The sequence below is a fragment of the Orcinus orca genome, chromosome 13 (genome assembly GCF_937001465.1).
Source record: "Orcinus orca chromosome 13, mOrcOrc1.1, whole genome shotgun sequence".
NCBI lineage: Eukaryota > Metazoa > Chordata > Mammalia > Artiodactyla > Delphinidae > Orcinus > Orcinus orca.
The window spans coordinates 5,580,443-5,604,018 of NC_064571.1; the positions used below are offsets into that span (position 1 = coordinate 5,580,443).

A 23,576-nucleotide genomic window follows, 5' to 3' on the forward strand; every position below is an offset into this window, starting at 1 on the left:
GGTGTCCGTGGCCCTCAGACCACGAGGCAGTCGTGGGGCCCATGGACCGTGAGCCTTGGGTCTTTCCCTAAGACTCAGCTTTTCTTTCTGAGTTCACTGAGAATCTGAGTTAGCTCATGTAGAGAAAAAGCCAGTGCACATGGTGACCTGCGGCTCCGGTGACCCGTGAACCCTGAACTGAGCCAGAGTTCTTCCTCTGCTATTTCAGCCAAAAGAGAGCTTTTTAAAAGGAGTGATTGGAGTAGCTGCTTTGCATTATATATAACTGCCAGGCCTTGCGGGTTTGTTTTTTAAGCTCTGGAGTGATTATTGTAGTTTGGGGGTCAATCATATATAATTTCTACAGTGAAAATGTGCTCCCCTTAAGCTAGTCATGAACTTTTACCTTTTATTTTATTATTTTCTTAGGGAAAAAAAAATCCAGGGCTTCTAAATTTTTACCACAAAGGTTGAAAACTGGAGGCTGGGTCCAGCCCTTAAATATTTTGGTTTGAACTCCCCTCCTGCCCCCCACCCCGTACTGGCCAGCATTTGGGGTGTTTAAATTTTTGAATCAGTTATCAATACTTGGAAATCTTGGGAAGAATTCCGATTCCAGCTTCTCCAGCCTGATATCCTGCCCAATGGGCAGTGGCCAGGGCTGCGAGGTAGCGGAGCCCTCGGCAGGTGGAGACCTGGCCTCTCGCTCTCTGTCTGTGGCTCACGTGAACTGCGGCCACTCGTAACCAGAGGCCGTCCACACCGGCCGGCAGTCACATGTCTTGACACTTCTTTGAGGCTGCGTCGTGTCTTAGTTGCGGCCCGCGGGCTTAATTGCCCCCGCGGCGTGTGGGATCTTAGCTCCCGGACCAGGGTTCCCAGGCTTCGAACCCGCGTCCCCCGCATTAGAAGGCGGATTCTTTACCACTGGAACACCAGGGAGGTCCCTGTCTTGACCCTTCTGTTGTAGGGAATTGAGGACGTTCTCCTTCATGACTTTTTGGAAGATGTTTCTATTCAGCATCTGAAATCTGTCCAGTTGTTTAGTAAGAAGTTTAAGCTGCGGTTACTCACTGCTTCGGAAGGTCCTCCAGCCCCTCTTACAGACCTCCAAGCTCAGAGGCAGGTTTCGAGGGACAACATAAATGCTGTGAGAGTAGAAGAACTTTCCACGTGGGGCAGGCCTTCTCCCCTCTTGTGTTAACTCTGTCCTCAGGCACTAAACTGCAGTCCACCAGGCCTGGCCGCTTCGGCTGTCCCGGCTTTTCCTGTGGTACATCAACACCCTCTTACCATTTCCCCCTCGTGAGTCGCAGCGGGGCCAAGGGAACAGGGAGGTGGGAAAGGGCAAGGGGCAGGCGGGCCGTGCCTCCCCTCCCTTGAGCCAGCTCCCGGCGGCAGCTGCAGTCCTCAGCTCTCTGCCCACCCAAGCAGGGCCGGCAAGGGTTCCGACCCCAGCATCCTCCCGCCTCTCCGTGCTCTGGGTGGGCTCCCGCTAGGCTCAGAGATTATCTCGCCCTCCTTAGAAATTCCGCCCACGTGGTCCCAGTCACCCTGGTGACTTTCCCCTCCATCCGGCTGCCAGGGCGCGGTGTCTGAACACTTCTGCTGTCGCAGAAGGCTGTTCGTCCGCTCAAGCCTGCGACGGCTTCCTCTTGGGAGCCCGAGCTGCTCTGCTGGCTGTCCCCGGCCTCCCTGCATCTGACCCCTTGGTATCCCTCCAGCTCCGTGGCCCTTGTGAACGCCGTCACACACCCACTGTGTGGGTCGCGTGTTTTACGGTCCTGGAAATTCCCGGTTTTCTCCCTCCTGCCTTTGTGAGGTTCTCCATCACTGCCTCTAGCTCTCCCCGCCCGCCAAGCCCTCACCACTTCCTTCCCTTCCCCTCTGCAGATCTGCCACGCTTGCACCCTGTGCGCTCTCTCCCCCGAGGGTCCGCAGAACAGGCCACGTCTAATCTTCACCCACGCCTGGCATCCCCAGCACGCCGGGCTGTGTTGATCCCTTTCTGACCCACTTGGAAAAGTTCACGTGCCCAGGCTGGGCCCTTGGGCCCGTGTGATTGCCAGCCAGGAAGGCAGCAGGAAGCGTCCTGCAGAGAGAAAGTGAGGTCTGGAACTTGCTGGGAAAGGAGGGGCGTGAAAGGGGTCCAGTTTTCCGGTGGCCCCTTTACCGCCTGCGCTAATCCTAGCCCTCTGGCTCTCCAAACCCCTCTAGGATCTTCAGTAGCTTCCTAGTTGATGGGCCTGCCTGCAGCCTTGCCCCGCCTCGGTCACACGCCCTTCCCCTCCCAGCAAGTGCTCTATAACAGCAATTCCATCAGTTAACAACTGTCCACGGCCCCCATTGCCCGGATGGTCCTCTCTCCTTCACTGCTTGGCCTCTGGCCCGACCCTGTCCCCCTGCCCCCCATGACCTGCTGGCGTTCCCCAGCACCACAGACTGGTCGTCCCCAAGAGGCCCTTATTCCTACTGCTGTCTGTGCCTAGTCGCCCCCACCCTGCCATTGCTCCCCGCCAACTCCTACCTATGCGTTAAGGCCCAGGCAGAATGTCCCCTTCCAGATGAAGCCGTCCCTAATACCTTCTTCCGCTACAACTGCTCACTTCCTTCCTGTGTCTCACGTTGCCGGGAGCACTTACTCTGCTGTTGGGACGCTGTTTGTGCTCCTGGTAACCTACCCTTTGTGGGGAGCCCCTGGAGGGTGGAGGTCATTCCCCTTCATCCAGCCGTGCAGCCCGCACCCAGCAGATGCTGCACGAGTGTCCCCGGTAAGTGAATATGTGAATAAATGCGTACATCCAGGAGAGCACCTCCTCTCTCATGTTTTCTCATTTCTGATCGTTTCCCGAGGAGAGCATGTAGAGATGAGAAGCTGGGGGAAGTCAGGGTTCCTGGGCAAAATCCTGAACGTCACGGAGCACACGGCAGACGCTGGAGGACATCACTTTCCTGGCATTGCACGAGTGGGGGGCGGTTTAGGCAATGCGCCCCTGCCGGGATCTCGGAGCCACTTGGGAGGGGCGAGCGGGCAGGGGGGTAGGGAGGCTGGGGGCCTGGCTGGGTGGGGCAGATGGACGGCTCTGCCCTCCTGGGCGGGTGGGTGCGCCCCCCGTGTGCGCTGCCTTCCTGCGTGCAAACCTGAAGTTACAGCGTCAGTAATGGGCGTGTTCATTGTTCTTCACAGAAGTTACTATGTTTGTCAAAAGACTAAGAAGAAAGACGTACCTTTCCAACATGGCAAAGGTAGCTTTCAGGCAACCAGACAGGAGGGAACAAAGCAGCTTTCCCAAAGTGAAAAGTGCAGGCTGCCAGTGTCCCTCAGAGCGGGCAGCAGGCCCCGTGCAGGGAGGCCGGCCCACCCACCTGGAGGGCAGAGGACAGCTTGCTGGGCCCCAGGTGCTCAGCTGGAAGCCACCCCTCCTCCCCTCCGGCCTCCAGGCTCTGCCCGTGGAGGAGAGGACACAGGGCCAGCAGGTCACGGTTCTGAAGTTCCAGAGGGAGGCCTCCCAGGGGTGGCGTCCCGGGCAAGCCAACGTCAGAGGTGGAAGGGCATTGTAGCAGAGCCTAGGACAGACGGACAGGCAGGCAGACCCTGCACCCTGTGCATATGGCCCTGCGGACTCTGTGTGTCGGGGCACCAGGTCCTCAGCTCTGACCTTCTCACTCCTGGGTGTTAGCAGAGGGGAGAGAGGGGCTGAAGGAGAGGTTCTACGATCTGTTCTGAAATCCCACGGCGGCAGATGGGGACGGAGCCTGGGACCGGCCCTCTGCCCCAAATCAGCCCCGGCCAGGGGGCGCCCAGCCGGGACCACCCTTTGACCACCTCCATCCCCCACCAGTAGGGTTGTTTCTCCTTCTGAGCTAGAGGCCCATCCGGTTCTGGGCACCTTCACCTTCCCCACTGGGGCGATGGCAACGACCTTGCAACACGACCTCCATCCCTACCCACTGGAGCGGCCGGCTCAGGGTCCAGAGCCTGGCCTGCTGGGAGCCGTACCTTTACGCTCACTGTTCCAGGAGAATTTACTGAATACCCAAGGGCCCCTTTCCTCTCCGTAAAACAGACATGGCTGTAGTGCCTGCTCTTGGGGCTGGTGTGAGGATGACTCACCGCTCGTCCTGCAGACCCCGAACACATAAGGGAGAGGTTTGTCCCATTGGACAGCAGAGGCCCAATTCACTGACCCAGGCTCCCCAGAGGAAGGACAGGAGAGCTTCTGAGTCCCCACAGCCATCCTGTAGAGGCCGCCCGCCCTGTTCTCCAGAACTGCACTTGCCTGGCAGAGCCCACCGTTTCCCTCTCTAGAGAATTTAGGCCCCTTGCTCGGGGTGCAGAGAATAGGGAACTGGGAGGAGGAGCTGCAGGCCCCTGAGACGTTTGCCCGTGAGCAGAAGCGTCCTAAATGCCGACTTTCAGAAAGGCGGTTCTAGAATGTGTGCAGTTTGAACATTTTGATTGTCATTTAGGATTCAGGGTTTTGTTTTGGGTTTTTCTTTTTTTGCGGTACGCGGGCCTCTCACTGTCGTGGCCTCTCCCGTTGCGGAGCACAGGCTCCGGACGCGCAGGCCCAGCGGCCATGGCTCACAGGCCCAGCCGCTCCGCGGCATGTGGGATCTTCCCGGAACGGGGCACGAACCCGCGTCCCCTGCATTGGCAGGCGGACTCCCAACCACTGCGCCACCAGGGAAGCCCTAGGATTCAGTTTTAACGGGCAAAACTACCCAAATCCACTTTTCTTTCTCTTCGACAGCAAGAAAGTTTGGGTAATTTGGAGAGGGGGCATTAGGCCAAAGTAAGATGACAAGATTTCACCAAGTGTAGCGTTTGCCGTTGTCTTTAGACCATGAGAACGGTGCTGAACAACAGCAGGAGAGTCGGCGTCCTGCAGCTGGATCTACACGCCATCATGCATCAGGGCGCCTTGGGTATTTCCCAGCAAGCCCTGACGAGTAACGCGAGCGGCACTGACGACCTGGAGGGGAACACAGAGATGAAATGTACTCCTCCTTCCTCAGCTGCTTGGTTGCAGCGTTTGGTATATAATCAGGGCTGCTGTGGCCATCACTGATTTGTAGATTTCCTAATAGAATTAGAACGTTCCTCTTTGACGTTATAATTTACCTGCTCGCACACCTCTTCCTGCAGAAGGTGAGGAGTGCCCCGAGAACCCTCTTCCAGGGCCTGCCCTGGGGTCCATAGTGCCAGGACGTATTTGCCGAGTGAGTGTGGTTGCTGATGGACAATATTTCTTGTCTCCTTTGGAAAACCCTCCTGCATCCCTCTTGCAGATGCACAGATCGCCTCTTCAGGCCTCAGTGGGATTGACCTAGCTCTCTGCCTTGCCAGTTTCTGCTCTAACTGTAGTTTTGTTTGTTTGTTTGTTTGTTTACGCACCCTCGCAGCTTGTGGGATTTTAGTTCCCCGACCAGGGATTGAACCCAAGCCCACGGCAGTGAGAGGACAGAGCCCTAACCACTGGACCGCCAGGGAATTCCTGCACCAAGTGTTATTTTTAACAATGTGAAGTTTAACGGTGGTGCTTTGACCTTATTTCACTACTTCACAAACAAGTGCTATGTAAGCCCATGAATATTCGTGCCCTTTGCTATTGTCCGGGGAAGGGGGAATTTCCCCCTCTACCCGTCTTGAGTTCTCCTGGCTGGATTAATAATCAACCTGGCGCAAGACAGGTTCACAGGAGAAAAAGACACAAATTTTAAATCGTGTGCACAGAGGTCTTATAGAAATGGGACCTAAGAAGTAGACAAAGAAACTTAGGTTTTGGGGTGCCCAGTTAGTGAAGAAGCTAAACAGAATTGGGGCTTGGGTAGTAAATTAAAGAACTAACATGGTTTGGGACTTCCCTGGCTGTCCAGTGGTTAGGACTCCGTGCTTTCATGGCCGAGGGCCTGGGTTCAATCCCTGCTCGGGGAACTAAGATCCTACAAGTTTGGCGGCGCGGCCAAAAAAAAAAAAAAGTAACATGGTTTGTTTATACATGGTTTGTTCGCAGCCTGAATTCCCTGTCTCTGGGGATAAGGGTGTCTCTTTACATCCTGGTGCCGGAAGGGCACCTTTCACACCGGAGATTTATTTCCTGTTTTCAGGGGGACCGAGGGGGAGGGTCAGTGTCCTTCCTGTGTTGGCCGTTTCTTAAGTAACTTTTCAATCAAATCAACCAACATGCCACTAAGGCACATTTTGGAGCCGCGTACTCTGGGCCCCGACACTAGCTGACAATTGTAGTTAATCTTAAGGAAGAAAATCTCCATTCTGATGCCAAAATCTGGCCTCTGTACGCTGGTGCCAGATTAAATCTCAGCGTTGTGGGTGAAGTAGAAAGAAACAGCTGTATTGCTTTGCCAGGTAAGCGGGCCATAGCGGGCTCATGCCCTCAAGACTGTGTGTCCTGCCCTGGAGGGGGTCGTGAGGAATCTTATAGCGTTCAAGGAGCAGGGCATGGTCAGCTCGTGGACACTCTTCTGATTGGTTGGTGGTGAGGTCATCGGGAGTCGGCATCATCAACCTTCCGGTTCCAACCGGTCTGGGGTCTCCGTGCTCGTGGGCAGCAGACAGTTAACTTCGCCCACCTGGAGGGGCTTTCAGTATCTGCAAAACAGCTCAAGGAGCAGGGCTCAGAATATTCTCTAGAGTCCTTGAGGAGAAACTAAAGGTCCTTGACTGTGTTTAATGGCTAAAGTATTATTATTTTGTCTTGCTTGCCTGTTTTCCTTTCTTTCTGCGTTTTCTCACTTCTCTGGTTAAATTTCTTCTTTGGCTGAAGTTTCTCTACAGACAAAAGGCAGGCGGGGGACACGGGTGGAGGTCTATTCTGGGAAGGCCCCGTAGGGTCCTCCCTCAGTTACAGTTCCACGAAGAGCTGGCTTACGCGTCGTTACATCACTGAGAGGGGACAGTCACCACAGCAGGAGGCTCCCCACTCGGGGGGAGCCGGGAGCTGCTTCAGGAGGGGCTGCAGATCAGTTACCACCTCCTTCCCCGGTCGCTAGGCTTTGGTCTGAGGGCTGCCAGGAGGGGTCAGCCATGCATAAAGCTGCCCCCCAGTGCCTGAAGCCGCCTCAAGGTGTGGGCTGTGGGCTTCATCACGGCCCGCCCAACACGGGGCTGCACACGGGGCACCTCGGCATTTCACCAGCAGATGGCTACATGGATTCAGCGATGCATTAAAAGCACCGCAAAGTATCCTGTCCTCTTCCTTTGACCTTGAGGGGGGGCTGACTTGGTAGGATTGTACCAGTTATTAAAATAGTGAAATGGGTCCTTACTTGCTGCTAAGCAGCTCCCTCCCCCCACTGCTTGCCTGTCCCTTGATTATATCCCCTGTCCCTACTGCCTGGCTGTCCCAGATCCCAGATCCTCCCCTGGGAGACTCCCCTCCAACCAGACCAGCAGCTGAAAGGTGAACACCTAACCCAGCAGGCTTCAGGGCAATGGAAGCCCCCCTCCCAGGCCACTGGCTTCCCCAGCAATCCCAGCTGGCTGCCCAAACCTTGCTCTCACCCCCAGCCCAAGCCCAGGGAGACCCAGGAGGCATGAGGCCTCTCCCCCAGGTGCCCGCCAGCCTGCCAGGGGCTCCTGGGCTCCTGTTGGCATCCTTGCATGTCCTTTGCAGAGGGCGCAGAGCCGGCAGGGAGACAGCATGACCCCTGGCAGACGAATGCCTGAGATGTGCCTGGAAGATCTTCCAGACGGAGCCTGACCAAATGTGCACCAGGGCCGTGGCAGCCCACTGCGTTATCTAAATCTCCTTGGCACATGGGGGCACTCAGACAGATGCGCTTCCACTGTCCTTCCACTCTCAGCGCTGCCTGCGTGGGTGCGGGACCCAAGTCCCAGTGTCCCGCACTTGGGCTGCAGCCCTCGGGCCTGTACTGACAGGGTCTGTAGCCCTGGGCAACTCACCTAACATCCCTCAGCGGCTTTGATGTCCACCATCAGTTAAAGGACTTGAACAAACTACCCCCTTTATAAAAATGGCAGGGATGGGTGAGGTCACGTCTGTACCCTCCAGTGAGCTCACTTGGAGCCCGGTTCTGTGTGATTACAAGGTGTAGTTATGATTTCAAACTATTTCTTCCCATTTCAACAAGTAGCCGAGGGGATTGCTAGAAGGCGAGACCACAGAGCTCTGAACCAGAAGACCTGGGGTGACAGACCCAGCCCAAGGCAGCCTTTGTGTTCAAAATGAGGGCGAGGCCGCGGGGAATTCCTTTGAACTGCAGTGGGATGTTATCCCCTAGGTCACCTGGGATACAGATACCTACGGGGAAATTCTGCTCTACCGCTCACAATCGGGTTTGTTTTGTCTGTTGATAGGTTTGAGCACTTTAATTTCTTTGCTGGGGACATCAACAGACCTCAGTGTATTCCTGAATTGTCTGTCTTCAAGCCTCCAAACATTTGTCTTCCAGGTACAAAACCACGATTTTTTTTTTTTTTTTCAGTAGAAGAAGTGGGTGTGGGTCATTCTAGCTACATTATAGCACTGAGTGCCCAGGACCTGGTGCAAAGGAAAAGGTTTTCTCTGGCGCTCTGGACAGAAATGTGTCAAGGCCGGGACGGGGTTCGGGTTGGGGAAGTGGTATCTCAGAGGCTGGTACACGCAACTCTGTGCGTGTGTTTGCTTGCAAGTGAGCACACGTGTGCATATGTGAGCGTGTCTGTGCGTGGGAGGGCATGTGAGTGGGCGTGGGGAGGTAAGTGCTGGTGTGCAGTTGAGGATGCATGCACCAAGCAGGAGTGTTCAGGAGGGAGATGGGTTGGTCTGTTTGGGGAGAACGGCGCTCATCTGGGGGTTTCGCAGACAGTCCCAGTAAGGTGTCAGGCTTGGGTTCACAAAAGCCAAGATGAATTGGTTTCGGACGTGGGCGGGTTTGGTCCTTCTGCTGGACGTGTCACTTGGACTTCTCAGTAGGCCCGTTGGCTTGACTGTCGTCATCACCCTCATCAGCAGTCACGTTACCAAATCAGGTCCAGCTGCTTGCAGCGCAAAAACCAGTACTCACGAGAGGCAGATGTCGGCAGGAAGGGAAACCGCCTTTGAGCAGGATACCGGCAGTCCGGGGAGACGGTGGACTCGGTGTTCTCCAAAACCGTCTCCGAAGATTCTGCTCGGCCGAGAAAGTTTTTAACGCGGAAAAGGGAAGTCATCTCAGGTAATCACTGAGATGGGCGGTCAGAGTGGTCACCATGCCCCACTGTGTGCAGGCTTGTCGACTTCCTGTGCTCTTTCTTTAGATGCTGCCGTGTTCACACAGTTCTTGAGATTACTGAAGGGGAAGCTGGGGAAGAGATCGGTCATCATTTCTATTTCTTTGATCTATGGAAAGAACCTACAAGTTAGGCAAAGTATCGTGTGATCAAAAGATTTGAAAGGTGTGCTAGGGCCAGAGATGAGTAGAGCATGGGGGCGCCTGGTTTGAGGTTAGTGACAAGACGAAGGGACCTCCTGCAAAGAGCTCTTTTCTGCCCAAAGCTGCTTACAGTCACCCTGTAAGAGCGGAGGATGCTGTCAGGGGAAGCCCCAGCACCTGGCCCCAGTGGGCCTGAAACACGGGGCCTCCCGCCCCTCGAGGCGTCATCCTCTGAAGGCCGAGGCAGCAGGAAAAGACCTTGACGAGGGAGTTGGGTTCCGCTGGGAAGGGTGGGCGTAGGGAAAGTGGGGGACCGGTCTAGGGAAAAGGGGGGCATCTCTGCAGCTCTCTGCAGCAAGGACCTGGAGGGCCTGGGACCAGAACGTGACTCGGGTTTTCTCCTTAAGCCTCCAGCCACATGTCTTCCTGCCCCCTCCATCTCCCCCAGAAAACCCAGGAAGGAGCTTGAAAGCTGGTTCCAAGCCTTGGCAGGTGTCTGTTTCCATTTTTTGCTCCTTGGATATAGTCTTTCCAGATTCTGTGTGGTTTTGATTCCCTCTCCTTGGTCCTCGGCAAAGCTCACTTGTACCAGTGGTAATGTGCGCGGGTGCATAGCTGCAGAGACAGTGATTCATTCGACAGGATGAAGCTCTCCATCCTCTGGTCCTTGTTTCAGACACTCACGCAGCCTCCACTTCACCCCCGCTGAGCCCCCGAGACCGTCGGTACTGGTCCTGCATGCAAGACCGTGTAACGCGGTGTTTCCGTCCTCACCCCTGCAGCATCACGAGTGAGGCGTCTTCTTCGAAAAATGGTGGTTTTGTAACTGCCTGCCTTTGAAGGGCTTGTTTTTGTAAAACAACCTGGCTGACAAAAAAACAAACAAACAAACAAAAAACCACTGTTGTCAATGAGATACTCAGACTGTTAAAATGTGACGGGCTTGTCCACGATGACTAATGGCCTCAAGTTGTTAGCACCTGGCAGAGCCAGAGGAGAGAAATGCTCAGCTCTGTCCTGCTTCATTTGTTCCCCTGGTTCTCGCGCAGTTTGGGCCCAGGGGTCCTTTCTAAATGTAGGAACCTGAGGTATCACGCTGCCGGCGAGAGGAGGAAAGCTGGGTAATGTCTGTGTTCACTTGTGAATGTTTGTGCGGAGATCGCCCACAGCTCCTTCTCTGGATGGTTTTAGGAAGCATCCTTGTGTGTGTTGAACACCAGCAGGGCTCCCCCCGAGAGCCCCGTTCCAGGTGGTCGTGTGGGGAGGATGCCGCTGCCGAGGGGAGTCTGTTCCCAAACCCAAGTTCACGTGCCCGATGCACAGTGAGGCCACACAAACCGAGAGGCTGGAGTTCGGAGCAGAGAAAGGTTTATTGCAGGACCCAGCAAGGAGAGAGGAAGGAGATGGGTGACTTGTGCTCAGAATACCCCGGGACTCCCGGAAGGGTTTCAACAAAGCAATTTGAAAGGCCAGGGGAGGGGAGGGGCCGGGTCCCGGGGTGTGTGATCAGCTCGTGCACAATCCTCTGATTGGTTGGCGGTGATCGGTCCTTAGGCCCCAGCACGTCTCATGATCATCAGGTAGTTAATTTCTTCCATTTGGTGGGGGCGGGGGGGTTTAGCATCTGAAACTCTCAGGAAATATGCACGAGATACTATTATCTAGGTACTTCAGAGAGGAGCTACAGCAGAGGATATTGGGGAGGGGTTCTGTCCTGGGAGGGCCCCATAGGGTCCCGCTTGGTTACAGGTCCACACCCACCCAGAGCCCAGGGTGGGCCTTTGGGGGCTCTCAGCGGGGGCTGAACAGAAACCGAGAGGAAAGGGCACCTCCTTATTCCTGGCCGGTCCCTGCCGTTCTTCCTCGGAGACTTGCGGTTGAGTGTCTGGGTGGTCCTCACGCAGTAGAGTCAGGAGAGACTCGGGGGGTTCACTCCAACCTGTGCTGGAAATTACATATGCCTCTGTTGGTTTGTAACTCACCTGAAGTGTGGCCCGAGGCTGCTGTCAATCTAGTGGGGAGTTCCTTAGTCTGCACGTGGAGGCATCTCCCCGGTACCCAGTTTAGTGCCACTCAGGCCATCGATGACCTTGGCTCCGCTGGACACACAGGTGGGCCTTCCAGGCCTCAGATAATTCACGCGGCGCAGCGGCCAGCTTTGTGCCTTGCAAGGTCGGCACCCTTCCTTCCGTCACTGTGGGACTCTGGGCCCCTTCTTCACAGTGTCAGACTCGCCACGTGTAAATTAGCCCCCGTCCCGCAGGCCTCCCTCCCCTGTTGCTCCCCACAAGTGACCTTTTTCTAAAAAGAATTGTGTGGGATTACAGAAAAGAAGTCAGCTGCTCTCCCACCTCCTGCCTTCTCCCCGCCCACTTCAAAGGCTTCTGCCTGGGACCATCCCCACAGGAGATGGTGCAAGACCCGGCCCAGGCCTGGGCCGCCTCTCGCCTCGGCTTTCCTTCTTCCTGCCCCACTTTGACCTCGTGAGACTGTGCGCCACCCGTGGGTGCATTTGACAACATGCTCGCCTTGATTTTTATCATAAACCCCAGCATTTTTTTCTCTCTAAAATGTCACAGCCGAGCAGAAGCAAAACGGAATTTATCAGATTGGCCACCAGCTTCCAGCTGAGATGGAATTTCCTCCTCACTGCCGAGAGCAAAGCTATGACCCTCTGGCACAGAGACAGCTTCGGTAAGTCCGAGAACGCACAGCATTTTGTATTCTACCTTTTACAGATGTTATTACAGCCTAAGCGTTTTCCACATTGCTATGTGGAACCCACTCGTCTTTTTCTCGCCTTTTTATGTAAAATACGACACACAGAGAACCACACACACACAAAACCATATTAATCTTATTATTACGGCAAGATGGTAGTTCATCAAACAGCTGGACAACACCTCACTCTCCTGTCAATGAAAATAATCAATAAACAATCTAAAATAAGAATAGAAAAGGGTTTTATGTGAGCCAGACTGAGGACTAGCCTGGAAGCCAGCTTCCCAGATGACTCTGAGAAACTGCTCCGGAGAGCAGCGCAGTTTTATATCTTGTCAAAACAAAGAACATTAAACAAGTCAGGGTTTCATTTCTTCAAGGTTATTTAAAAAAAAAAAAAAAAAAAAGAACAGACCAGCACGTACCCAGCAAGTCAGTATGGCCTTGTCACCTGGGAAGGGGGACTTAACCATCAAAGGAGTAACAGGTATCGGTGTCCCAGGAAGGGAGGCATTTAATCTTTATTTTTAACATGGACATTTTTACTTCTGGTCAGTGTGTCCTTTTCTCTAATAATTAAAGCCGAGGTACAATGTAAGCTTTGATAGGCCACACACAGGCTATTTTAGTTCACTCATGTATAAGCCAGAATGACTTCCCTGTATCTCAATACGTGGACATGTCTTTTGTCACTCCCCTGCCATCGTTGTCGGACGCGCAGGAAACCTCCCCGGGCTTTTGAATTGTGCGTTTTCAGACATCGTGAGCAAAGCAACAAGCATCCACTTTTTCTCCATCTCCCGACTGAGCTGGACCAAGAAATGGGTTCTTCGGGGGCACCCGGATTTAACCTTCAGGAATAAGAGTTGATAAAGTCCCCACTGCGTGCAGATGGTGGAAAGAGTAAAGCAGTGTCTGTTTTGCCAACTTTCTGGTCCAGTAGAGGGTCTTTCTGGGCCCAGGGGGTCCCATTTGTCACAGCTGTGGTACAGACACAGCACAGGAGAGTCGCGGGGAGGGACAGTCACCACTGAGCCCCCCAGCCCCACGGAGGCGATCAGTCGTTTCAGCAGATGTCGTGCGTCCCTGCAAAGTCCCAGGCACCTTCCTGGGCACTGGACACACAGCCGTGGACAGACAGACAGACAGAGCCTCCAGCCCACAAACTCACACACCTATCAGGGCAAGGAATCCTTGCCCCAGGGCTGCCAGATGCCCTTGCAGCGGGTACACAGGACAGGAAGAGTAGACAGGCCCTGTTCTAGACCGTTCTGCAAACACTGGGGCCCTTTGGAGGGTTGTGGCTGTACACAGCCATATATGTGACCCCCATTCGTCATGAGGCTGTCCCCGCAGATGAAGGTCAGCACAGAGTTCACGTGCAGCCACAGGAGGAAAGCCAGCTCTGTGGTTAGTGCTGTCGACTGAAAAAATGCACAGCCTGAAAGTTGAGAGTTGTGTTTTATTCAGTGGACAAACCCGAAGACTAAGGTCCGGGACACAGCATCTCAGATCACTCCGAGAGGCCAGGTGGGGGCCGGGGTAGATAGGAGCCGTTTTTGCAACAAAGACCAGGTAGTCGGAACATCAAAAGATGACTGTTAATTAAAGAAAACCGGACATCTCGAGGTAAAGAGCTTAGCACTTTTCTACGTATGGGAAGACGCAAGAGTCTGGGCTCTCTGGCATCGTTCCTTTGATGTGCTCCTCGGCTATCTGGGGCCAGTATCCTGCGTTTTCTCCTCCTGAGTCTCCTCAGGGTGCACGGCTCGGGGTGGCTGCAGCAGCTCACTGCTAGATGGGGGCATCCTGCCCGGATCCTGAGTTCCCTCAGGGCGCACGGTCTCGGGGTGGCTGTCATGTGACGGCTTCGTGGCTGCAACACCCTTTGTTTACTGATACGGCCGGTGGCGTCCTCAGTTCACAGTGCTTTCCCCTCGGCCTTCTAGGGCCTTCATGTGAAGTCAGAGTATTCACACCACTAGTTTTTCCCCTTCATGTGGACCATGGTTTCACAAAGTTAAACAAGCCAGGAGTTGTTTGTGGGTCAGGCTTATTCCAGACCAGGCCATGCCTCTCGTGGAGCCAGGTTCTCTCACCTGAGATCTAGCAGAGAATAGTGAATATCGTAGATAAAGCTTTGAAATGGACAGAAAGGGTCAACACACCCTTCTGGTCTTCTTTCTTCCTTTTGAGTTATTTTACGAATCTCGTAAGTTGTAGCAGACAGATACTATTGCAGATGATTCTCCTCCACACAGTGCAAACCAGTGCGTCAGCGGGATCAGTTGATAAGTGCCCTGAGCACAGAGCTGTGTGGCATCTGTCTGTAGATTACTGTCAGTGGCATGCTTTGTTGTCTACGTATGTATGTATGTTTAGTGTCTTGAATTCTCTCTCCTTTTTTTAAAAAAAAAATTTATTTATTTATTTTTGGCTGCGTTGGGTTTTCACTGCTGCACCTGGGCTTTCTCTAGTTGCGGTGAGCTGGGGCTACTCTTTGTTGCGGTGCGTGGGCTTCTCATTGCCGTGGCTTCTCTTGTTGCAGAGCACGGGCTCTAGTCGCGTGGGCTTCAGTAGTTGTGGCATGCAGGCTCAGTAGTTGTGGCACACGGGCTTAGTTGCTCCGCGGCATGTGGGATCTTCCCAGACCAGGGCTCAAACCCGTGTCCCCTGCATCGGCAGGTGGATTCTTAACCACTGCGCCACCAGGGAAGTCCTGAATTCTCTTTTGAATCAGCTGCAACATCTTACTAGTTCCCTCATTAATTGAGTCCCATAAAATCTTTAACACACATTCACTTTATATCTGTATAAGAGATATTTATATCTCTTCATTAAGTAATTGTCTTTTAACGATTATAATAGGCCAGATTACTGTGTAGCACAGGGAACTCTACTCAGTGCTCTGTGGTGACCTACATGGGAAGGAAATCCAAAAAAGAGGGGATCTGTGTATACGTACAGCTGATTCACTTTGCTGTACAGCAGAAACTAACAAAATGTTGTAAAAAACTATACTCCAATAAAAATTAAAAAGGAAAGAAAAGCATTAATAGCCAAAAAAGAGAGAGAGAGAGAGAGGCAAGGATGGGAATGTTACTTCTTACAAGATTCACAAGCAAGGTGTAATTTGAAAAGAGATCCAAAGAAAGTAGGAAGAAGGAGAGGTGTGAGAGTCTTCCAGAAGGGAGGGAGAATGAATCAGAGACATGAAGTAGCCCCTGGGCCCCCGTGATGTTATTGGCCATGAGTTTAAAACGATTAAGGAATTTAAAATCCTCATTGGTTTCCAGGAATATGGCAAGCTAGTGCAGTTGAACCAACTCATCAGGTGAACACAATACTTGTTAGAAAAACTATAAAATATCTTGAAAGCATCAAAAAGCGGGCAAGGGACTTCCCTGTCAGTCCAGTGTTTAGGACCCCTCGCTTCCACCGCAGGGGGTACGCGTTCGATCCCTAGTGGGGGAACTAAGATCCCGCAGCCAAAAAACGGCCCAAAAAACCAAAACATAAAAAAAAAAACCAACAAGCAATATTGTAACAAATTCAATATAGACTTTAAAAATGGTCCCCATCAAAGAAAAAACCTTTAAAACAATAAAAATAAAAAACATAAACACCAAGGCGATGTTTTGCAATCCACACAACCTGGATGACCTCTTAGTAGAGGGCAGTCATCAAATATCACACCTGCCCAGGGTGGGGAGTCCAGTGGCACAGCTCACACACCAGAACATCCAAAGGGCTGCACTGCAGGTAGGGGTGAGTCAGAAGTAAGGCTGCACTCCTGACCCCTCCTACCTGCCTCCACCCACCCAGGAAACAACAAAGAGACTTGCTGAGTATCTCAGGGTGGGGAGAGCTGTCCTGAGAAATTGTAACCAAGAGCTTGCCCCAGATCAGATTTTAAAAACATTTTTTTGGAGATATACATACCCTAAATTCTTCTCATTTAAAGTGTACAATTTGTTGATGAAAAAATTAATAAGTAGTCCATCTCAGAAAGGAAAATGTTTATTTGAGCCAACCTGAGGATTATTCAGAAAGCTCTGAGAACAGTTCTGCCTTGACCTGTCAGAGGTCAAAGCATAGTTATATAAGTTTTTGAGACAAAAGGTTATACGTCAAATGGCATATTATTGACAGTTTACACCATCCAGATCTACACGGACAAAGTGAAGAGCTGGTCATGGGTCATCTTGGCCCCTTACAAGATCAAGAAGGAAGGTTATCTGGTTAACGCAGATACACAGTATACACTATAGAGAAGGCAAACAGGCAAAGACAAATTTTATAATTAAATTTTCTTGGCTTTCCATAAAACGTGAATTTCATTTCATCAAATTCAGTGATTTTAGCATATCTAGAGAGCTGTGCAACCATGACCTTGATCTAATTTTAGAACATTTTCATCACCTCAGAGAATCCCCACACACATTCACATTCATTACCTTTTCCCCTTTTTCCTGGCCCCCAGAAACACTCCTTTTATTGAAATGATAATTCCATTGAATGGATATACCACATTTTATTTACCCATTCATCATCTGATGGACACCCAGGTGGTTTTCACTTAATAGAAAACATGAATAAGTTCGTTTCCGTTTGAATGATGCCTCTGTAAACATTTGTGTACAAGTTTTTGTGTGGACATATGTTTTCATTTCTCTTAGGTATATACACGGAGGAGTGGGATAGAGGGATAAATTAGGAGTTTGGGATTGACATATACACACGACTATATTTCAGATAGATAACAACAGGGACCTACTGTATAGCACAGGGAATTCTGCTCAATATTCTGTAATAACCTAACTGGGAAAAGAATTTGAAAAAGAATAGGTATATGTATATGTGTACCTGAATCACTGTGCTGTACACCTGAAACTAAGACAACTTTTTAAATCAACTCTACTCCAATATAAAATAAAAATTTTTTTAATTGTTTAGAATTATCTGAAAAAAATGTTTTTCAGAATAAATTGGATGTCCTAACAACTTCTAGTGATGACTTATGAGGATTTGTTTTTAATTTTGTTTCTAATCATTATTCACTCAGAGAGACCTGTGTACCCTCTACCCAGTTTCCCCTCTACCCAGTTTCCCCTAATACTTATATCTTAAACAACTGGATTGTAACATCAAAAGCAGGAATTTTCCATTGATGCAATGTATGTGTAGAGTTCTAGCATTTTCCATCACCTGTGGGTTCATGTAACCACCACCACAGTCAAGATACAGAACTGTTGATCACCACAGAGATCTCCCTCATGCTACCGCTTTATATAGCCACACACCATCACTAACCCTTAGCAGCAACTAATGGCTTCCACCCCTATAATTTTGTCATTTTGTGAATGTTATATAAATGAAATCATACAATATGTAACCTCTGAGACTAGCTTTTTTTTTCTCAGCAGGATACTCTTAAGATCCACCCAAGTTGTTGCCTTTATTAATAGTTTGTTTCTTTTTAGCGCCGAGGGGTATTCTGTGGTATGGATACACTGCAGTTTGTTTATTCACGTATTGAGGGACATTTGGGTTGTTTCCACTTTGGGCCTATTATGAATAAAGCTGCTATGAACAACGGTGTCTACAGGTTTTTGTGGGGAACATATGTTTTTATTTCTCGGGGATAAATGCCCAGGAGTGCAATTGCTGGGAAGTATGGTAAGTGTACATTTAGGCCTTTCTTTAACTGCCATCATTTTCCTTTTTGATGCCTAAATTATTCCATCTTTTCCCAGTGGAGGACCTTTCAAGTTGCTTCTTTTGACATGTTTCATTGGTCTTTTCTAGCTGCTGCTGCTGCTGCTTCTTTTGACTGGAGAAGACATCCCAGGCTCCTCTTGCACATTTCCAGCCCCAAACTTTAAATGGTGCTTCGGTACCTTTGACCATGAGCCTCTTATTGTCCTTGACAAGGTATTTGTTCATGGGAAGTGATAGATAAGCAGCAGGTCTGCAGTCCGTTTTCTCCCATTACAAGTCAGATCTGCTCGTAAATATACCGAGGACCAATTTCCTGCAGGCAGACCTCATAGTATTTGCCAGTGGGGGAGTCCTTTTCTATAACAGCACACACATGATGGTTCAGGATTGCTTACAATAAAAAATCTGAGATCTATGGGAAATGTTACCAAGCCAAGTAACTGAGCCCCAATTCAGAATAGCTCCTTCTTTGTGAAATCACCTCATGCATCATTTAGAGACCTCCTGAAGTACTCATATATTGCTAGTAGAACTATAAAACGGTCAAAAATCATTTTGGAAAACAGTTTGTCAGTGTTTTCATCTGCTTGGGCTGTCATAAAAAAATATCGTAAACTGGGTGGCTTAAAGAAACAGACATTTATTCCCCACGGTTCTGGAGGCTAGAAGTCCAAGATCAAGGTGCCAGGTGATGGTTTCCTGGTGAGAGCTCTCCTCCTTCTTGCAGACATCTGCCTTCTTGCTGTGTCCTTACGTGGGCTTTCCTTGGAGCAAAAACACTGTGGGGAGGGGGGCGCAGGGACTCTCCCTTTTCTCATAAGGCCATTAATCCCCTCATGACCTAATCTAACCTTACTTACCTTCCAAGAGCCCCATCTCCAAATACTGTCACATTAGGGGTTAGAAGTTCAACACATGAATTTGGGGGGCACAAACATTCAGTCCATAACAGAAAGTTCTGCATAAAAGGAAACATATACCTACGCTATGACCCAATGATTTTACTCCTAGGTATTTACCCAAAGGAAAGAAAACATACATTCACAAAAAGACTTATAGAAGGATATTTATAGCAATTTCAGTCCTAACAGATAACACCTGAAAACAAGACTAATAACCATCATTAGGAGAATGGATAAGCTCATTTCAGTATGTTTATTGTATTCATCTGCTTGGGCTGCCATAACAGTAAACTACAGATCTGGTGGCTCAAACAGCAGAAATTTATTTTCTCATAGTTCTAGGCTGAGGAGTCCAAGATCAAGGTTCCAGCTGATCCATTTTCTGGTGAGGGCTCTCAAACCTGACATCTCGAAGGCCTCAGAACCAGGGGGACCAATGCAGTGAGTCCAAAGGCTCCAGAACCAGGAGTGCCGATGTCCAAGGGCAGCAGCACATGGATGTCCCGCTTAGGCAGAAAGCAAATTGGTCCTTCCTCTGCCTTTCTGTCCTATTCAGGCCTTCACTGGATCAGATGCCGCCCACTGCATTGGCGAGGGTGATCTTTACTCAGTCTGATTCAAATGCTAATCTCTCCCAGAAACACAGACATGCCCAGAAATAACGTTTTACCAGCTATCCGGGCATCCCTTAGCCCAGTCAAGTTAACACATGAAATTAACCATTCAAACAAGCCAAAGACAATCTGTGACATATTTGAACACCCAAAGCCTGGAACATAGGAAATAAAATTAATTCTAATAAATCAATACAAAAAAGTACAGACAGCCCGATACAAATGGACAAAAGACATTAACAGGCGTTTCACAAAAGAGGGTATCCAGCTGGCCAATACCTGTATGAAAAGGTGCTCAACCACGTGAGCCATTAAACTAAAAATGAGTTCTCACTGCTCATCCGCCAGAGTGCCGGGATGGGGGACAGACAGCCTCGCAGTAATCTGTGTCGCTGAGAATGTGGAGCAACAGGAACCTCCACGCACTGACGGTAGCAATAAATTGGTCCCATCACTGAGGAAATCAGTGTGATGTTATATAATAAAATGAAACAGACTCGTGCCCCGGAACCCGCAACTCCACTACAAGGTACACACTCGAGAGAGCTCTTGCGTGTGCGCACCTGTACCTGAGCTTGGCATCCTCTCGAGAACTGGGTCTGAGAAGAGGACCTGCACCTAGCTAGTCATTCTGGGATGCAGTCCTACAGAACCAAAGTGGGGGGATTGACTAGAATGACTGGAACACGGAGGATGGAAAGCCATTCTAAGGGTGCATCACTGAGTTGGTTACCATTGTGAGTAACCGGGGCTCAATCCTGTTGGAGACCCTCCGAGAAATTGTGGAGAGTGGCCTTCGGAATCATCCATTTGTGACTTGGGAGTGGGGAGTATTTATCTTCTGGCTTTTGGACCCATTCGCCAAGGGTCGTGGCCATGGGGGGTTAATGTTCTGCACTCGTGGGTTTTCACATTGCTCAGTGGAACCCTACCTATGTCCCGCGTGGCAGTTGGCACAGAGGCCCTGAGGCAGAAAGCAAGGGACACGCAGATTGGTGAGGTAACCTGCTGCCGTCTGTACCACCATTAGTTGGTTACCACAGCAACAACAGGAGAAAACAGGAGCCCAGAGAAGTGAGACAGAACATAAAAGATACCAACACATCAGAACACAAGACTGTTCATAAAACTTTATTATTGGAAACAAGCCAGCTTCCCATCGATACGAGAATGTGTTTAAGGGCTGTGCGTTCATACAGTCCTCTGCCACACCATCCTGGCCACGTTCTCGCTGGCTACTGCTGACTCCCCTTTATTTTAGTGTATGTGTAGTGAGCAATTTGATTCTGCTTTTAGATGAACTGGAAGCAATGCCCTCCTGTCACAGCGAAGTGTAGGATGGTCACGGTCCTTACAGAGCAAAAGGATGGGCTTTGGCCTCAGACGGACTTGGCACTAATCTTCATCATTCGCTCGGCTTCCTCCGCCATAAAATGATAACCATCCCTACCTTGTGTCTATTTCACAGCACATAACGCTTACTCCGCACCACACACTGTTCTAAGCCTCTCCAAATATTAACCCGTTCCATCCTCCCATCCCTCACTCCCATGAAGTAAATACTGTTTTATGCGTTTCCTAATGAAGGGACCGGGCACAGAGAGCTTACGTAACTCGGCAGGGCCACACAGCTGGTGAGTGGAGGAGTGCGCTGAGCCGGGATTTGAACGCCCCCCTGTCTGGCTGCAGAACCCGTGCCATCCAGCGGGAAAGAGGCGCATCCCCGGCCCAGCCGCGCAGAGAGGACTGCGCACCGTGTCTGCCGTGCGTGCGGAGCCCCACCTCCCCACGCGGCGCACGGCTGCGAGGGCGGCCCCGGGGCCCCGCCCCCGGGCGCCTGCGGCGGGGGCAGCGGGTTCTTCTCCCGGTCCGCCGTCGGGGGCCGCTGCCCGCGGTCCCCGGCGCCGGGCGCGCCCCGCAAGATGTCCGGGCGCCGCGGCCGGCAGCCCGGGCCCCGCCTGTGCTGGCTACTGTGCTGCAGCGCCCTGCTGTCCCCGGCCACGGGCTACGTGATCGTGAGCTCCGTGTCCTGGGCCGTCACCAACGAGGTGGACGAGGAGCTAGACAGCGCCTCCACCGAGGAGGCGCTGCCCGCGCTGCTGGAAGACTCGGGCAGCATCTGGCAGCGGAGCTTCCCGGCCTCGGCGCACGAGGAGGAGTCTCACCTGCCGCCCCCAGAGGGCACCGCCCGCGCCAGGCCGCCCCCTGCGCCGCCCGGGATGTTCTCCTACCGGCGCGAGGGCAGCGCGAGGCTGCGCCCGGGCACCGCCCGCTTCCTGGCCCACGCCAGCGCCTGGGGCTGTCTGGCCACCGTGTCCGCCCACGAGAAGGTAAGCCACCCGACCGGGAGCGGCGTGCAGGGAACAGGGAGAGCCTGGGGCCACTCCCGCGCTCGGATCCAGGTCTAGCAGACGTGCGCTGGAGGCTGGATCGGCGTGGACAGCGTGTAATTAATGCAGCCAGATTGTACTTCGGTTACCCTGGCACCCTGGCAAAGGCAGGAGGGGTGGGGGGGGGTGCTGGGGGAGAGGACGACAAGCAGGCTTCCTGCCAGGTGGATGGGGACCGTAGCGCAGTCGAGAAGCGCAGTCTTGAAATGGCCAAAGAGGTGTGCAAATAACCAGCGCCCGACCAGAGACCTGGGCAAAAGAAGCCTGAGCCACCTTTGGCATCACCGAGTAGCGCGTCCAGCCCCTGCCCGCCCATAGACCAGAGCTGCCCCATCACTTACTGACCCCGAACAGGGGCTTTGGCGGAAATTTGCATTTTAAAAAATGGAATTCGAGAACTGTTCTGGAAAGGAGATTTATTGTGCGAAGCGTGTAAATGTTGGACTGACAGCGCTGTCGTCAGCTGCAGCTTTCATCGTTCGTTTCACAGATGTTTTACTCACCTGTTAGACATGATTCCACCTGAAGTGGAAATGCCGTGGATACATGATAAAGATGTAACATCCATACGTGTACACCCTCCAGAAAGCTTTTAGGGCTGTTAAGACAGATGTAAGGGTTTTATTACAGGGCAGTAATTTGAACTCCTATTTATATCATGCAAAAAAAAAAAAATACTGTTTTATGGAGTGTGTAAGTCATTGGCCAGGGGAAAGGTTCTGGGCCCAGCTCTGGGTCTCACCAGCTCAGAGACTGTGGCCAAGTCAATGGGTTCTCCACTTTGCTTTCCTCATCTATGAAATTAAGTGGTGGACTAGGTAGTTTTGAACGTCCTTTTTTGCTTTGAAAAAAAAATATCTAAATGACAACTTTTTTTTTTTTTTTTTTTTTTTTGCGGTACGCAGCCCTCTCATTGTTGTGGCCTCTCCCGTTGTGGAGCACAGGCTCCGGACGCGCAGGCCCAGCGGCCATGGCTCACGGGCCCAACCGCTCCGTGGCATGTGGGATCTTCCCGGACCGGGGCACGAACCCGCGCCCCCTGCATCGGCAGGTGTACACTCAACCACTGCGCCACCAGGGAAGCCCGACAACTTTATTTTGATGAGAAATGATCATAAGGTCTTTCACAGCTTCCAAATAGTTCTTCACAGCTATATCTTATACTCCTAAGACATACCTTCGGAAGATATGAAGCTTAAATATGAAGCTGATCTTGGTTTAAAACACAGATCACTTCAAGCAATTAAAACTCTAGTGCCAGTGTATTCAAGGTATTATGACTTTCAACATCCCTTTTCTTAGCTTTGTTAGTAGTTCCCTTTTCCAGTATTGACGTATACTCCAAATGCAATAAATTCAGAGAACATTTACCATGTGCCTGGCACGTGTGCAAGACATGACTCTACTCAGTTTGTGAGTGACCAGCTGAGAAACAGGATCTGGGAATGACATATTAGCATTTTGTAGGATTCCTCAACATTGGGTTTTCTAAAAGATTAAAACCACCCCTTATCACAATTCTACACACTGTTGTCATGCGACACTTCAAAGACAAAGATAGCCCCGAGTTCTGAGCTAAGTAACAATGAGGAACGCTCTGTGAAGGGTAAAGGTCATGATGCTGGACCCAGCAGGGCTTGGGAGAAACCTAAGAGGTATTTGTGTACGTGTCTGAGAATTTCATCTGCTCTACTGGATGATCGTGAGCAAAACATTGGTTTAGCATGTTTATGTGTCTTCCTTGAAGCTAGAAGGATAAGAAACCAAATTCCCATAAGTTGCTGAGTTATTCTATTAAAATATTATTGATTACAATTTTAAAATGTGACTAATAAGTGAGAAAGTGGTGTGACCCTAAAGGAAACAATACC

General features: G+C 51.1%; 2 protein-coding genes across 7 annotated transcripts in view; both read left to right on the forward strand.

Moving 5' to 3' along the window:
* The window catches only part of RFX8 (regulatory factor X8), a 56,644-nt gene extending 41,066 nt beyond the window's left edge, over positions 1–15,578 (forward strand). The window contains 7 exon segments of the mRNA XM_033401757.2: positions 950–1,075; positions 1,077–1,101; positions 3,167–3,225; positions 4,824–4,980; positions 8,321–8,415; positions 11,937–12,051; positions 12,800–15,578. Coding sequence (XP_033257648.2) covers positions 950–1,075; positions 1,077–1,101; positions 3,167–3,225; positions 4,824–4,980; positions 8,321–8,415; positions 11,937–12,051; positions 12,800–12,948 — 726 coding nt within the window. The 3' untranslated portion in view covers positions 12,949–15,578.
* A 5,325-nt stretch (positions 15,579–20,903) lies between these two features.
* CREG2 (cellular repressor of E1A stimulated genes 2) overlaps positions 20,904–23,576 on the forward strand; it is a 45,937-nt gene continuing 43,264 nt past the window's right edge. For 2 of the 6 annotated variants that reach the window (XR_007470897.1, XR_007470898.1), the window contains exon 1: positions 20,904–21,645. Coding sequence is in view for 3 of the 6 variants with exons in the window: in XM_033401758.2 (XP_033257649.1) it covers positions 21,238–21,645 (408 nt within the window). In the remaining 3 variants the exon portion in view is untranslated. The remainder of the gene's footprint in view (positions 21,646–23,576) is intronic. The other 4 variants (XR_004475633.2, XM_033401758.2, XM_049696089.1 and 1 more) reach the window with 4 other exon arrangements.